General features: G+C 46.4%; 1 protein-coding gene across 4 annotated transcripts in view; it reads right to left on the reverse strand.

The window, feature by feature from the left end:
• The window catches only part of LOC134068710 (storkhead-box protein 2-like), a 53965-nt gene that overhangs the window by 25835 nt on the left and 11526 nt on the right, over positions 1-16604 (reverse strand). For 2 of the 4 annotated variants that reach the window (XM_062524435.1, XM_062524438.1), the window contains exon 1: positions 7811-7976. The exons of the other annotated variants lie outside the window; for them this stretch is intronic. In XM_062524435.1, the coding sequence (XP_062380419.1) occupies positions 7811-7976 (166 nt within the window). Of the gene's footprint in view, positions 1-7810; positions 7977-16604 lie in introns of those variants that run through there. 4 annotated transcript variants of the gene reach the window in all.

A 16604-nucleotide genomic window follows, 5' to 3' on the forward strand; every position in this document is an offset into this window, starting at 1 on the left:
CATCCCTGCTGCCGACGGCAACGGCATCAGCAGCCGCCGCGCAGCGGCAGGGTAAACGAGTTCATGCCATCCCATCATGCACTGCTCCCCCTAATACATGCTGCGCGCGTGAGCAAACATGTTAGTGGCAGGGGGACGCTCTACACACAAGAGAGAGAGATGAGTGGGAGGGGGGAGTCAGCCAACACATACCAGCAGAAAGGAATTAAAACACACGGCGCACACACACTCCTCTTACATGGCAAAGTCCCATCAGTATGGCGTACTTAACTGTACTGTCAGCATATTTTCTCAGAGCATATTTGTGTCACCAACAAGGGATACAATGATACAAGGATGTTTATTTGTTACATGCCAAATGAGCGAAAAACATCGAAGAAATCGCCAAACCTGCATAGTGCTGTGATTTGTACACATTTTGTGTTTGACATCTATTCACTTCAAATATGATTACTAATGTAAAGAACGCAGTGAAATTGTCAGTTCCTTCCGCCTATTGTGCATATGGGCGGGGTGGGGGTGGGGGGTAGTAGGGAGGGGCAGTAGAAGTGCAAAAAGCACTGACACTGTATGTGCATTTGGTCTGTTCTGCAAGTGTAAAGCTCACTGACCTTGTAGGAAGAGTTCAGATGCAAAAGCCTCTAAAAGCCACTTTTGTCAAAAATTAGATAATGATGGTGAGTGAATGCTCTTCACATATAGTGTAAGTTAATTCAATAATTTAGCTTCAAAACTCACTAAATACCATTCTCTTCCTGGTCTGAAATATTGATTTGTAGACGAAACCCTATAGGAGCCAGATACAAAATGCTCATTTAAAAGAAAAGTGGTCAGACGGATTTAGAGGCTTTTGCATTTGAACCCTTTGTTTATTCAATCGATTACACTGGGACCTACAGCATAGCATACTTGTGTGAAGCCGGTCCATTTTTGCTATTGTCAGCGTATTTTTTATCAACGACAAAGCGCCGACATTGTATGTGCGATACACACACAACTGTATTTGGTCAGTTCTGTACTGTAACTGTAATTTGTCTGACCTTGTACTGTACAGTATACTGCATTCAATTGATCACACTTGGACCTTTAGCATACTTTGTGAAGCCGGCTCCATTTTGACTATTTGCCCTTAAACTAGAGCGGAAATGAGTGACTGAAGTGGGACATTGGCATTGGGATGTATGGGGAATCCATGAAGGATCCATGTATTGAACGATTTAGAATAATAGTGAGACAGAGAGGGATAGACAGATAGATAGATAGAGAGAGAGAGAGAGAGAGAGAGAGAGAGAGAGAGAGAGAGAGAAAAGAAAGCGATAGAGTGAGAGTTTTAAGTTCACCAGTAAAGAAATTCAAAAAGTCAGGATATACCAAAAACCGAAGCAAAAAAGAAGACACAGAGAGACACAAACATCCTACAGGTCATTTCAGTGCCCTTACTCATATGTGACTGTGACAAACTGCCACTGTGGCCTGATCAGTCTCCTCACTCTTCCACCAGCCTATTTGTGTGTGTGTGCATGTGTGTGTGTGTGTGTGCATGTGTGTGTGTTTGTGAACATAACAGAATGAGTGATGACATCTCTAAGCTCCACTGCTACGGTGACGAGACAAGGGGCCTCTGCAGCCTCACATGATGCAGTCAGCGCTGAACACACACACACACACACACTTCTCCGTTGAAGATGAGCCATCATTGCACACCCTGTGTTGTTTTCGTTCTGCCTGCGTCAGCAATGTGAAACACGAGGAGCGCCACACCGAAGAGCCACATGCCGCAGAGCAGCGCTGGATAGGTGTGATGGATGGAGTCTGGAGCAACGCGGCCGGCTGCCGCAGAGGTCACCGGAGTGACCCCGGGAGTGAGAGGAAGTGGTGGCGGCCCCCGCACAGTTAATCAACGGCGAGGGAGGGGGGGGGGGGGGGTGGAGTGTGGAGGGGCCTCCAGGCTTACGGGAAGAGCGTGAGGTGGGTGGGGTGCGGTGGCGTGTGTTGGGGCTGTGGCGCTGGGCACTGGAGCTGCTGGGTAACGAGTTCCATTCCCAGTTCCATGACGTAAAAGCTGATTAGTCAGGGCAGACGACTTCACTTTATCTGCCGACCTTTGAACCTTTCAAAAGACACCATCGTTCCTACAGACTGGCATTGGCAGAAGATGAGGACATATCGCAAGGCTATTTTCAGACTGGGCATGTTTCGGCGTTTCGAGGGTAGAACACAAAGCTATTAGAACGAATTTTCCACATTTTATTCATTGTCGTAGCATGATCTGTAATGTGCAAAGACAGACCAAAAGCCTTGCTGGAAATTTATGAAATTCCAAAATTGGTTGCTTTCCTGGGTCTTTCCCATGTCTTTTTTTCTTACAACTAGTCTTAAAGAGCCATTCACGCAAGCATTCATATTACGTCATTCAATGAAACTAAATGAGGAGAATAAATCAAGGGGTCACATGCTCGTACGGCATAAGACATATTATGGAAAGAATGCGCGATACTAACTATTGTCTTAGAAAATTGCGAAAAAAAATACCTAGGAGGGCATAAAACGCTTTATATCCCGACTCTGCCTCTAGGGCATGATTTAGCACTCGCAATCTTCCGAGAGTTACACCGACGATGAAAAGGAGGAATAAAGATTACCTGAAAGCATAAAAAAGCCCAAAGAGAAGGAATAAAAAAGGATATGAGCGAGACCTTCAAAAAAAAGCGGCCTTTGAGCTCACAGTGCTGTGACATCTGCAGCAATGTATGTATGTATCCTTGATCTGGTAAGAAAAAAAAAACGAAAGGAGAAACTAATAAAAAAGTCTGATGCAAACATAGAGGACGTTTAAAATGACTTATAGCCGGCCGGAGAACATGATGGAGATGTTGGGGAGGGGCCAAGACGCTGCGGTCTTTACCCAAACCGCGTGTCAGCGGGAGCAGAGGGAAACGATGGAAAGAAAAGACTGAGAGAGAGGAAAGAGCGAGGGAGAGAGAGGGAGAGAGAGTAAGCACGCGAGAGAGAGAGAGAGAGAGAAGAGAAAGGGTTCAAGAGAAGAGATGACACAAACAAACACACACACACACACACACACACACAAATGACCCAACGACCAATTGTGCTTTCGTTTAGCTTTTTTTCATGTATTCTTTGTCTTTGCTTTGTTTATACATTTTCTTTCTATAAATGGCATTTGCAATACTGTACACAGCAGGCAAAAGTCAATAAAGAGCATTTCAGTGAACTGAATAAGAGTTGGCTGCTCACTCTCTCTCTGTGCAGAGAAAGAGAGATAGATAGATTATTAGAATGATAGAAAGAAAGAGTGAAAAAGAGAGACAGGGAGGGGGAAGAGAGACAGAGAGAGAGACACAGAGAGAGAGAGAGAGAGAGAGAAAGAGAGAGAGAGGTGGAGGAATGGTGCCAAGTAATGAGGGGTCAGTCAGACTGTCAGCGAAGGGCCAGACTGAGCCGGCTGGGATTTCACCGCTAACTCCATCGGGGGAGTCACAGGCCTGGGGGAATCGTGTCTGTGGCCGGGCGCCAGCTCATCCCCTCTCCAAACCGCCACAGCACACGAGCGCATCACTCACACTGACACTCCTCGTCCTTGTGTGGTGTGTGTGTGCGTGTGTGTGTGTGTGTGTGTGTAGGGTCGGTCCCCCGCACCATCAGGTAAAATACTCCAGTGACAAAGAGGGGTGGACGGACGGACGTGTGTGATACACAACATAAATCCGATTTACAATCCTGCCTGCGTCAGCGACAAGGCCTAAACGGCCGAGCGTTTGGGGAAAGTGAGAGTTTAGAGGCCATCAGGCGATTGCATACGCCCTCCAATGCAGGACGGCAGAGTCCAGACAAGCCAACTGCATTTAGAAGGACTTCTTTTCAAAACAAGAGTGAACAAGGTGGTATTTTCATAAAACCTCAAGGACTTAATGGGTGCGGCTTTACATTTCCCATACATACGGCTTGAGTTACGTCCTATACGGTGAATGCATATGCAACAAATAATGGTTTTGACCTACTAACCTGATCATAAGCAGCGTGTATGCTGTCCAATATCCACTAGGATGAGATTGAGAGATTGCTACGTGTCTACTAATACAGCGCAATGTTACAATCCCCTTTTCTCAATCCAGCACACACACACACACACACACACACACACACACACACACACACACACACACACACACACACACACACACACACACACACACACACACACACACACACACACACACACACACACACACACACACACACACACACACAATGCCAGTAAAAGTGGGTTAGGGATGACTATGGTATCAGCTTCTACACTCAACTGACCCCGTTTGTGAAAATAGAGAGGAATAATGTGGAAACACTGTGGGTGGATGTGTGTGTGTGTGTGTGTGTGTGTGTGTGTGTGTATGTTGTGTGTGTATATTCTATGTAATGTAATATTGGCACATTGTTAAATACTGGCCTGTTATATGTTATATGCATCAACATTCATGAAGTGGAGTGTAACAGCTAGCCTTAAGCATAACCTCTTCAAACTTGAGATCACCCACATTTTTCCTCTGACTCTCCAAAGGAATTTCCTTGGCAGTCTTTATGACTGAGAAGTGGTCCTTACAGCCACAGCTACAAGATGTGCGCAGGAAACATGAGCAAAGCAAAACCTATGTACACAAACACACATACTGTCCATACATACCATAAGCGCACACCACAAACACTAAAACATTCAAACACACCATCCCACACAAATATATGTATAAAAGGCAAACAAAATTACAAACACTTTCACATACCCACACCACACACAAACTTTTTCTAATAGGTCTGGGACTTGATCCAAAACCCAGGCTGCAGTCAGACTGCATAATTTCTAGCTGAAAGATGGCCAGGTGTGATAGTGCGAACACAAAAACCTCAGCCCTGCTTCACTGAAAAGAGGATTTCAGGGGGGTTTCTGGGAGATTTCAATGGCCTTCCTTTGTCAGACTGGATTCAGTTGAAGAGACCCAAACATATTGTTGCTCTGGGCAGATACTGAATGATCGTTAGATGACCCATCCTAGATGGTTCTGACCACATGATCAGTTCCAAATGGTCCATACTAATTTACAAGATGCATACAAGATCTGTTCCAAACAATGCATTCTGAATGACACATAATGGCCGATTCATACTGGATGCACACCACACATTTAGACCAGAAAACGAAAATGGCGCTGTGGACAGTGATACCTCAGAGATCTGTGTGAAAGTCTTCTTGAGAATCGAGTAGGACATAATTCCTCTACCTTCCTGGAGAAAACCATTTCAGACTAATCCAGCTGAACTACAACTAAGCTACAAGGCAGCTAATCCAGAGGGACTAAGCTTAATTTCCCATTTCCGAGTTAATGTTATACTGTACTAAATCATTGTGCTTGTATTATACATTGTAAAGCACTGTAAAGACTCACAATTGGTGTGGCTGAGCATGTGTGGTGTGTGTGTGTGTGTGAGAGAGAGAGAGAGAGAGAGAGAGAGAGAGAGAGAGAGAGAGAGGGAGAGAGAGAGAGAGAAAGAAAAAGAGATAGAGAGACAGAGTGTGTATGTGTGTGTGTGTGTGTATGATTGTGCATATTTGTATATACAGCTGTGCATAAACGATGGCGAAATTAGTGAAAATGAGCTTAATCCTCTGACTCAACAGCCCCAGACTGAGACTATTGCTCCCTCCATTTCTCCCTATATCCCTCCATCCTTACATCCATCTCTCCATCCATCCATCCAGAAGCATAATCACACTGATAAGACCTAGCACAAGGTCCAGCTTAGCCTCTCAGCTCCTCTGTCGGTCTCCCTCCCTCAAGTCCTGAGGTGTTTATCTCTAAACAATGCCTTTGATTGTGACCCCTACACAAGTCACCCCAAACACACACACACACACACACACACGCTCTGAAGGGACCCCTCACCGGGGGACATGGGGCAGAAGTCAGGCGCTGTGCTTTCCCCCAAATCCTGTAGGCTTCCGCTCCACCTCGTGTAAAACTCTCCACTCCTCTCTCTGCCTCTAAAAATAACATGGCCACGTGATGCTTCGTCGGCTCCTGAAGCATTGCAAGCATTTGTTGTGAGCAACACACACTGTGCAGGTTTTGCCCGTATTGCTAGTTGTGGGTTAGACTCCAGGGGTTATGTGAATGGGTGTGAGAGAGTGTGTGTGTATCCGAGTGTGTGGCGGGTGAAGTTGCCTGTGCTGCTGTTTACGAGCACCACTCATTGACTGGACTTGATTTGTAAACTCCTTCTGGGAGGGCGGATGAACAGATGACTCAGTTTAACATAAACCAAAAAATCCCAACTTGAAACTGAATCCATCTGCAAAGATGTGTGGGAGACCTTAAAAAAAAAGAGGAGAGCGCCATGACACTTGAATTTAAACACAATCTGTTTTTGCGCTTCAGGTTTATAAGGTCCTTCACATTTCCTTTCATTGGACACAGGGCTTTTTTTTAAGTCTGTAAACAGTATTGTAAACATTGCGTTAATGACATCTTTAAACAAATGCAAGCTCATGAAAGAATTTTACAGACTTGGAGAGACAAAAACTGCTCGATAATACACAGAGTGAAAAATCTTGGCACATCTCTCCACCACCAGTCAGCTTCAACCCATGCCAGCTCTTTGTGATTCTTTGAAACTATATTCATTCACCATAATGGCCACATCATTTAACCTCTGACCCCGCAGGTTGCTAGGAGACGTAAAAGGCCCTCGAACCAATGCAGGACTTGGCACCCCACACTGTGAGGCCATTCAGCCTTTCTTTCTTTTTATCCTTAAGAGGGGGAGGGGGGGGGGGGCATAAAGGAGGCTTGCTTTTCTCCGCCTAAGTAAACGCACGGAGACCGTTCTCAAGCGGCCTTGCATACATTTGGAGCTGGATGGGTCCCTGGTGTGCTCATCCATAAATGAGCCACAATTCAATCGCCGCTGATTCTCCGCACACTTTTAACTGAAAGTCAAAGTGAAATAAATAAATAAATAATTAAAAAAAGACTGAAAAGCTTAATCTCTGGGGGTTTCAGCAGGCATTCTCTGAGACTTACACGGCAAAAGAATAAAGTCCTGTACGTACATTCGAGGAGTCCCTCGTTACTGGCCACTGATGATGAGGGGTGCTGCTGGTCACCAATCACTCACTGACAGATCAGTCCTCACTTCCCCCTGCGCACCATCGCTCATTAACTAATGCTGCGGAGGAGGAGGAGGAGTGTGCCTCGCATTAATGAACCGCACTAGTGTGATGAGAAGCAGACCTCGCTCGAGAAGCAGACCAAAAGTCCTCCTCCGCAGGCCTCACACACACACATCTCAGCACCTACAACTCTCCAGTTGTTTTCGCCGAGTGGAAGCAGCTCTTACAAATGTCATCGCCACATAGACATAAACGCCCTAGCGTCCAACAGTGGGTTTCGTCTTTCCTACCTTTCCACCTTTCCATCAAACCTTCCACCTTAACGATAGGTAGTAATTCAGATTTCTTTTCACTCTGTTTTTATCAGAAGACTTGATTGAACGTTATCTTACCAGGCAGGCTAAAGCAAATCCTTAGAAATGCCTGTGTTGCACAGAAGAAAAGTTGGCGGGTGGATTAAAAAGGTTTTATGCATTGTTTCAGATCCGGCTGAGTAAGCATCCTACGGTCTGCTTAAGCTGTGGCAAATCATCGGCAGAACACAAGATGAAGCCTGGGGTGGCTTACATTCTGAATGGTGCATCTGTTTTTGCACCTTCAGATGCGGGTGATGAGGAGAATCAGACTCACCTGTTGTCATGTATCCTCGTGGCGAATGGGCGATGAAAGCTGGGGGGTATCGCTTGTGGAGCCGGTAGTCTTTCTCGCTTCGCGAACGGACACGTTCAGAGCCCCGATCCGAAAAGTCAGAGCTCGGCCAGGCTCGGCGCAGTGTGGTGCTGCGCGTTTTCTTCATGCCGATGTCCGGCAGAAAGGCTGTCCAGCCGCCTCTCAGGACTTCCGTCCACAACCGTCCCCCCCTCTCCACCCCCCGCCTCCTGCCCACCTAGAGCACTCCTCTACCTCAGACCCTGAAGCATGGTGAACACAAACACAAACTGTCACCTCCACTGGCTCTTCTGTACACGCAGACAAACACACGCACAGACACAGACTTTTGCGCTCACGTGAGGATTGGCAAACCTCCACGTTATCAGAAAAAAAAACAGAAAAACCCACCCACGTAGATAGGTGGGGGAAAAAAGCAGGAGTACCGGCTAAGCTCCTGACAGCGACAGCCCTGCTAGATCCTCTCGATTTCCCGAAAGTGATCCCACGGCAGATGTGCCCGGCGACCCATTACCCCGTGCAGTTAATCCAGGCTTACGGTCTTCCAGATCCACATGAGAGCACTCCGGCTTCCGCACAGAAAGTGGCTTCCCAGGCTTGGGAACGTGAGAAGGGGTGGTCGAGGCGAGCGGGAAATGAGGGAGTGGGGAGGTTCGACTGAGGGGGCTTGGAGGAGGAGGAGGAGGGTGGGAGTAGGGGAGTGGGGGGCTTGGTTTGGCTTGGCCGGGGGTTGGGTGGGGTAGGCTGGGTAGCTGATGGGGGCAAAGGGAAAGCAAAAAGGGTGGGGGGGCGGCTGGGGTTTGGTTGTGTGCTGGAGCAAGATGAGATTTTGCAGCGTGAGAGACCCCCGAATTCAAACAATAGCTCAATTGAGCTCCAGAGCGCTCGACTCACCACGACTCACAGACACAAAAGACCCCCCCTGTGTCCCCGACAAAAAAATTGGATTTTAAAATCCCAAACGCTGTTGAAGAGAGCGGTGATGTCACAGCCTGCGAATCGGAAGATGTCCGAGAGTCCCGGTCATCGCGTGTCGAGGGAGGGAAATGCGAGAACAGGAAAACAAACAAACCGAGATATTCCCACCTCGCATGTTGCCAAACAAATCACGTCAGGCTCTGACGAAAAGAGTAAAAGGCTTTGTGTACACAGCAGACTGTATATGGTGGCTATCCTAACACACACGCTTCAGGAAAAGTGCATCTGTGTGTAAAAGAGCAGAAATCACTGCAAGTATTCTCCAGGCTGCGGACAGCTCAAAAAGTCAAGGCTCCATGCTGGGAGTCAAGGAGCGAGATCAGTCTTCCTTTTCTAGCTGTTGTCAGATTCTACTGCTTAACTATTGTCAGATTTGTTTTTTTTGTCTTCCATGTCTCCTCCTCCTCCCCTGATCCAGCGGCTCGGTCAGAAAAGCAGACAGGCAAGAAAGGAAGAGGGGGAGAAGGAGAGCGAGAGAGAGAGAAGGAAGAGAGCAGAATGAGACGGAGATGCTGTCTGGTGTTAGACTTGCTGATTCTGTCTTCTGTCAAGATCTCTCGGTGCAAAAACACCTCGAGGGCTTTTCCCTCGCTCTCTATCTCTGGCTGAAAGCCCAACCTATAGGAGAGAGGCAGTCCCTTTAAATACAAAAGTTGTGGTATCTAGTTACTGACAACCTCTTCACTTGCCCGAAAGCTGAAGAGCTGGAGCAAGAGCCAGGTCCTTTTATCAGCCTTCAAAATAGACAGAGTCCTGCAGGCGCCTTGTCGGTCATTTGGCACGTTTTTCCTTCTCGGAGGGCAGGAGGGCAGTTTACGAAATCCCTCATTCCTCCCGGTCCGAGTGTCATCCGCCAAAATCACAGCAGCTCGTCCGCTAGCCAGCAGCATTAGAAATTCCACTGGAATGCAATTAAAAGAGCCCCCTCCATGACAGCGGGAGCGGGAAACCACGGAGCAAAAAACCTACGGAGTACCGCCGCTCTCACTCCCTCTTGTTTATTTCTCTCTCCTCCTTTCTCTCGCTCTCTCTCTCTCTCTTTCTCTCTGCTATCCTCTCCACTCCTACTCTGGGCACGTTTGCAAAAGCTCGCCGTCTGCAGGCGAGAGTCGACATGTGCAGCTGGTCCACGCCTTGCAGCCAGCTGACTGCAGCCTATCAGCTCATGGTGCGGGGAGCCGGGGAGGGAGGGAGGGAGGGAGGCATGGCTGTTTTTTCACTCCCCATTGCTGAAACACTGAATTATTTACCCAGTGCCACATTTGGGGAATATGCTTGGAGAGGGAAATGGCTGTGGAAGAGAGGAGATTTGCCACACCGATTTAGCAGCCAAGTGAACTGGTTTAAAATGAGCCTCAAATGTGTTCACAAGTGTGTGTGTGTGTGTGTGTGTGTGTGCGCGCGTGTGTGTGCTGTCTATGAACACAGCCTGAGAGGCACTTGGAAATGTTTCAAATTAGACTGGGGGAAGTTGTGCGACTGCTGACCTGAATCCATTTGAGTGACGTAGGGTGTAATCAATGGAGCCTCTAGACCAATATGCGTACACACACACACACTCACACACACACACACACACACACACACACGCACGCACAACCCACACACATACACGTTTCACAAACATTCATTATTGATGGATAAGTGTGTGCGTATGCAAGCTATTCATATCTGTTGGACATAATTATGGGATACTTTGAGAGTGCTTAAGTTGTTTTGTGGGGGTGAAGGGGGCACATATCTTCTGTTGAATATTACTGAACTAATTTGAAAAGTCTTGTCCAACTGATCATTTATCATGGTGGGAGGGCTTTTTTCCGTTCTATCCAGCTGAGTGAACAGCTAGAAAGTAATGTTTTTCCAATGAGGGAAAACGCCAAAGGTCAGTGTGCCATAATAATGGAGCACCCCCCCCCCCCCACCCCCCACCCAAAGCCTCCCCTCCACAGTTTTCACACCAACTCCTCCTCTGTGACCAATTCAGCTAACGCCGATAGGACACCGGGCAACATTCCCGCGAATTTAGCAACTCAATGAAATAAACGTAATAACTAAGCATTTTTCATAATGAAAACAGACTGTAATAATTTATTATTTATTTCACTTAGTTGAAACAGCGGTTCACCGTATCTTCAGCCTATGTGCCTTTACATAACATACCAATGTCATTTCTATCTACTCCAAGTGAGAACAAATTGCTAAGCATTGTCAAAAGTCAAGGAGCGGAGGACAGCTACAAACCCCACTGAGAGACAGATAGCAATGAGAGTGATGTATTCCCTGCAGTAATCACTGATGGTGATATCAGTGGAGGCCTTGAGGGGGGAAGCGAAAGCAAGTGACACACACCAGATCCCTAGCGGAAAAGTTTTCTTTCTGATTATACTGGTGCAAGACAACGTCAATTTGTATCACGTATGTTTTCTAAGTCATGGGTCGAAAGCTGAGGCTATGCAGACATGCAGTTTTGAATTACAATCCTTTGTAATGAGACCCTGTTGAACTTCAGGGAAGCGGAACCTGTTGTGGGTCAATGTCATTTGGCTAAGCTCCAGTGGCATTGGGGCAACTGCACCAAGAGCTATGGTTTGAGTGAGGAAAACTGGCATGCCAGCAGATTGCACTCACTCTGTGAAAAGCACCTAAGCCACCGTATGCTGTTCAAATGTTGTCTCCACAACTCCTCAGTTGTGTTAAGGCACTAAGGTATTTCTAAACTCCCAATGTTCCAACACAACCATTCACCTACTGTACACTTAGTTTTAAAATGTGTATGGAACGATCAGGGGGTCCGTTTCCCAAAAGCATAGTTGTTGGGAAATGCACCCTAGAACAGTGGAGTGAATCACAGTGCTGTTTACACCTGTAACCAATTCGCAAATGTCTCTTTTTGGGGGACACATCAGGACACCGTTAGCGTTTACACTACAGAAACGTGCGGTAAAGTGTGTCCCAAATTACACAAGTGGCTTGAGTGCCTGATTCACAATACATGTTGGTGGTCGTTTACACTGTGCTGTCCATTTGTGCGCCCATCACCCAAGACACATTTTAAAAACCAAGTATAAACACAGTCAGTCTAAGGCCCTACATACAACGGACTCTGTAAGGCTTCAGCAGCTGCCTATAACCGCCCCGCCCCCCTCCCCCAGCACCCCACCACCACCACCACCATACACACACACACACACACATCCATCCAGCCACTGACTGCTTTCCACAGCCCAGACTGGTATTCTCTGTTGGGCCCTTTCACTGGAACGCACCCCATATATTCCAGCAGTAATTTCATGCCTTGCACTCTCCGAATGGTTCATATTCCTGCTGCTCCTCTCCTCCTGTGTTTCCTCCCCACCATCCTGCCTGGGGTGAGGTTCGGTGGCTGGGGATAATACCCCCCCCCCCCGCGCCGCCGTACCCCCTTGTGCCTCCTCATTGGGCTCGGGGCTCGTATATCCTGTCCAGGTTATGGCTCATATTTCTGCCCGTGTTATGTCAGGGCCGCCAGCGATGACAGGAATGCGGGCGGCACACATGCTTCTCCTCACACGCACGGAGCTGCCTGGCCGAGTAACCTCGACGGGGAACGGCCCGGACGAGGTGTTAGGGATGTTCCTGTTCCCTGACAACCGCTACCACCCCTACCCTCCCCTCCACCACTCCCACTCCTATCCCCTCAACCACAAACACTTCTTCCTCGCAATCTCCAACAATACCACACATTTCCCCCTGGTTCTAACTGAATCCAATTCTGCCTTATTCATTTATATCATGTTATTAATAGTTTATAGTCTGAAGATGTTTCACAGAACTCCAAGCCTGTACCCCTATAGAGTAAGCACATAGATGACCCACCAAAGGGGCGATCTTATTGAGCCCACGGCAAGACTGTTTCCCTTCCTGCGGTGCAGAAAGAGCCTTCAGCCCTTTCTGGGATCACTTTAGGGTTCTCCTTTTTTATCACAGAATCTTGTAACAGGGACCCTGTACAGACGGCAGACTTCCCCGAGGGTTTTTGCTAAACGTGTTCTGAATTATCAGCCAAAACCTTTCCCCCTGCCCCCACCCACCCCTCTCTCTCACCCACCCACTCACTCGCTCTTCAACCCCGATCACCAAAACCTCCAACCTCCCACCCCAACCCCTCACATCACCGTGCCCGAACAGCTCATGCCGGGTTTCCAATCCCATGTGCCAGCCTGGGAGTGTTCTGAAAGAGAAAATGGCACCCTCAAACAGCCCCCATCCTTCCTCATATCCCCTCCAAGAAAAGAAAGGAAAAAAAAGAAAAAGAAAAAGAAAAAACGTCAAGTCCCGTTCCCCAACCCTAAAACCAGACAAAATCTTAGTTTAGCTCTTATTGGGCTGTGAAATGATCTCATACCCTTCTGCTCCACGCGTGTTAGCACACAGTCCAAGCTGCCATAGTGCTCCAGGGTCTGAAAGCTGAAAATTTGTCTCCCTCTCTCTCTCCCTCTCTCTCCCTCTCTCTCTCTCTCTCTCTCTCCCTCCCTCCGTTTCTGGGGGGACACTTAACTTTGTGCAGAGGTGGGTATGTCAGTCAAAACAGAGACAGACATGTGGGGACGGACTAGGGCTGGGTGCCATGGAGACACAGTCACACTGTGATTTCAACAGAGCATGCATGCCAAAAAACTGTATCCCCCCCCCCTTCCCTTATAGTTTTTTGGAAACAAAACAGTAATTACAGTTCTTAAAGAAATAAATATACAGTATGTTTAAATGGCTGTGAAGCCACAGTTAAGTGGCAGCGGTCCAAAGTAGAACTCAATATGCAAGAGAGTTTCCTGATTATATGGAGTCAGGGTGCACGCAGAATTTGAAATATTTAGACAAATTTCCAGAAAATCATCACTTTGCAGATAGGTCAAGCTCAACGGATTTCTAAAAACACATGTGGGATAATTACTACATTATAATGACCATATAATTCCTGAAGAAAAATCATAATCAACCTGGCAAGCCAGAGTCTATTAGCACATGATTAAAAGATACTGTTCACACTTCAGTATTTTCAGTATCACGTGAACCTGTAAAATCACAAAGGTACACGCCAAGAAATGTCCCAACACACAGAGAGAGAGAGAGAGAGAGAGAGAGAGAGAGAGAGAGAGAGAGAGACACACACACACACACTTATATCCATTTATCTAGTTTTAATGAGGGGGGAAATCAAGTCAATATGCGGTGTATCCGAAATTCACCCCCACACATACGGACGCCATTTTATACACTGTTCCAGGGGAAATCTAAAAAAATTCGCTAGTCCTCAGGGACAACATTTGATGATCTGGCGTTGGAAAACTGCCATTATCCTTCGGATATCCCAGTTTGGTCTTTCGGCGGCCTATTGGCTTACCTACCCATTTCATATCCATCATCATCCTGGCCAAACCCATGGGACACTGCATATGCAAACACAAAAGGGAAACAGCTGGCTGAGATATATGCTGATTCGTTTTTATCTTGAACTGTCATTAGCGTCGGTATGGGAGAACATACATAAATAAATAAATTTGTATAAAGACAAATACCAGAGGGCATTTTACAGCAAAAATTGATAGTCAGCATTTCTTCTCTGCCAACAGATGGTTTTCATCAATGTTGACGATATGTATGAAGCTAAACATGTATGTCAAGGTCAGATTCTACACCATACCAGTAAATAGTCTTGCAAAGCTGTTTCATGTGGAGCAAGACGGACATATTAAACAAGACCAAGTTGGTCAATTAAGTAGGATACCAAGAGTTCAGTCACTCATTGACCAAACAAATTTGTAACAACTTTTACCGGTTCCTGAAGGCTACTACATATGGATCTATGCCATAGGATTATGGAAAACATGCAACTACGATAATACCCTAAACATTTTTGGTTTAATAAAAATATGTCTTGTGATTCAAATGTATTAGATTAAATAGACTAAATCCTTTCCTTTACAAATCCATATTGATAGGCCAGTATTACATTGACACTGCAATCGCCAAAAGAAGCTTTATTCAGAAATCCCATTACTCGAATAGAAGGATCAATGGAGGCCTGGGCGCCTATGAACTCCCCCTGAACCCCAATGCTGCATCTATAATGCACACATGTATATATATATATATATATGCAAGTAGGTCGTCTGGGCCTGACGAGTTGAAAAGCAGATGCCTGCTGTTTCAGAAGCATGTCCTCTCCACTCAACAGCTTCATTAGAGCAGTCTGTGCAGGCATTTCAAAGGGAATCCAAAGGGGAGAGATACAAAGAGATGGCTCTCAGCTAACTGACGTTTTTGATTTTCTATTCCGTTTTTTTCTCCCTTCTTCTTTGAAGTGAAACATGCTTAGCGCTAATAAAAAATGAGTGAAAGGAACAGTTTCATCATCCATCATCAGAAAGTACTTCAATTTTAGCAACTTTGGGCTGGAGTTCAAGAAACCAGTGCAAGACAAGACAGAAACACGGATGCTAACTCAATTATGACAAACTGTACACTACACAACAAACTTCAGGAGAGACTATTTTGTGTTACCATTCTACGTGTGTCACCATGACATACAGTATCTCTAAAATACAGTACGTCCAACTTAAGCCTACCACTGACAGACTTTGACAGGATTTGGGAAAGATTCTTGAAATATTGTAGTCTTAGTAAAGGTGGAATGAGAAGGCATTAGTTAAAAGACTAGAATCTTTCCCAAATTTTGTCAAAGTCTGTCAGTGTAAGGTAGGCTTCAGTCTTCAGACCATTAAAACTTCTAACTGGATATGTATAATAAACCTAATAGAATTATTGATATTAAATTGGTCATCTTCATAAAAACATTGGAAGGCCTTCAAATTGTTCGCCACCTGCATAGTGTGGTGGACCTGTTAAAATCATCCAGCCATGAATGAATAGATGAAATGTTTCTCTCTCTTCTTTTCCCTCTCACCACCACCCCATTTCTCTCTTTTGGTCCATGTTTCCTGATGTTTTGATATCTCTACTGTTCTTATTAAATCCCCCCCCCCCCTCGCCGTACGTTTCCCAGAGAGGGAACTTAATCATTATTTGAGACAGCAATATATTCTTTTGCACAGAGGGTCTGAACTTGCATCTCCCATTCACATTTAAGAGTCCCTTACTCGCAGTTACTCACTCCCAGACATGGGCGATGTGGGCATTTGGAGAGGAGAGGGCCTGTGGACCGGAGACTAAGGTACCACGGTGGGTGCTGTGCGAGGGCCGCGTATGAAATAACAAACTCAATTTAGCACAGTCGCAGTCAGCCAGGATTTAAAATAACAGGGCTGGGGTTTTTATGGAAATGTGGCTTACACATGTGCAAGCGCTTAACCTCGATCCAGCCCCCCCCCCCCAACTCCCCCCTCCCACAAATGAAAATCAAAATTCATCCTCATTCGTTTGTCGCGGTGACGCTGCCTCCCAGCAACAACACATACGCAGGGACCGATGTCCTAATTAGCTGTTTGACATGATAAAAAGCCATTTAGAGGCGTTCCTGCATCTCCTGCGGGAAAATGATGGAATTCAAATTCCTGAGTTGGCCCGTCGACGGATGCGGTCAAGATTCCAAAGATCTGGGCCAATCCCCCAGCAGCAACTTGGCACTCGGAAAGTTCCGGAAAGCAGAGTAATTGTGTGCTAATCAACTAAAACAACACATCACACTAAACAGTGACCTTTTATTGAATGGGTATGTGAGTGAATCGGAAAGCGCCAGTCCAGTGTCCACATGTGTGAAGCATCTGATGGGCAAAAAAGG

Source organism: Sardina pilchardus, chromosome 21, assembly GCF_963854185.1.
Source record: "Sardina pilchardus chromosome 21, fSarPil1.1, whole genome shotgun sequence".
Classification (NCBI taxonomy): domain Eukaryota; kingdom Metazoa; phylum Chordata; class Actinopteri; order Clupeiformes; family Clupeidae; genus Sardina; species Sardina pilchardus.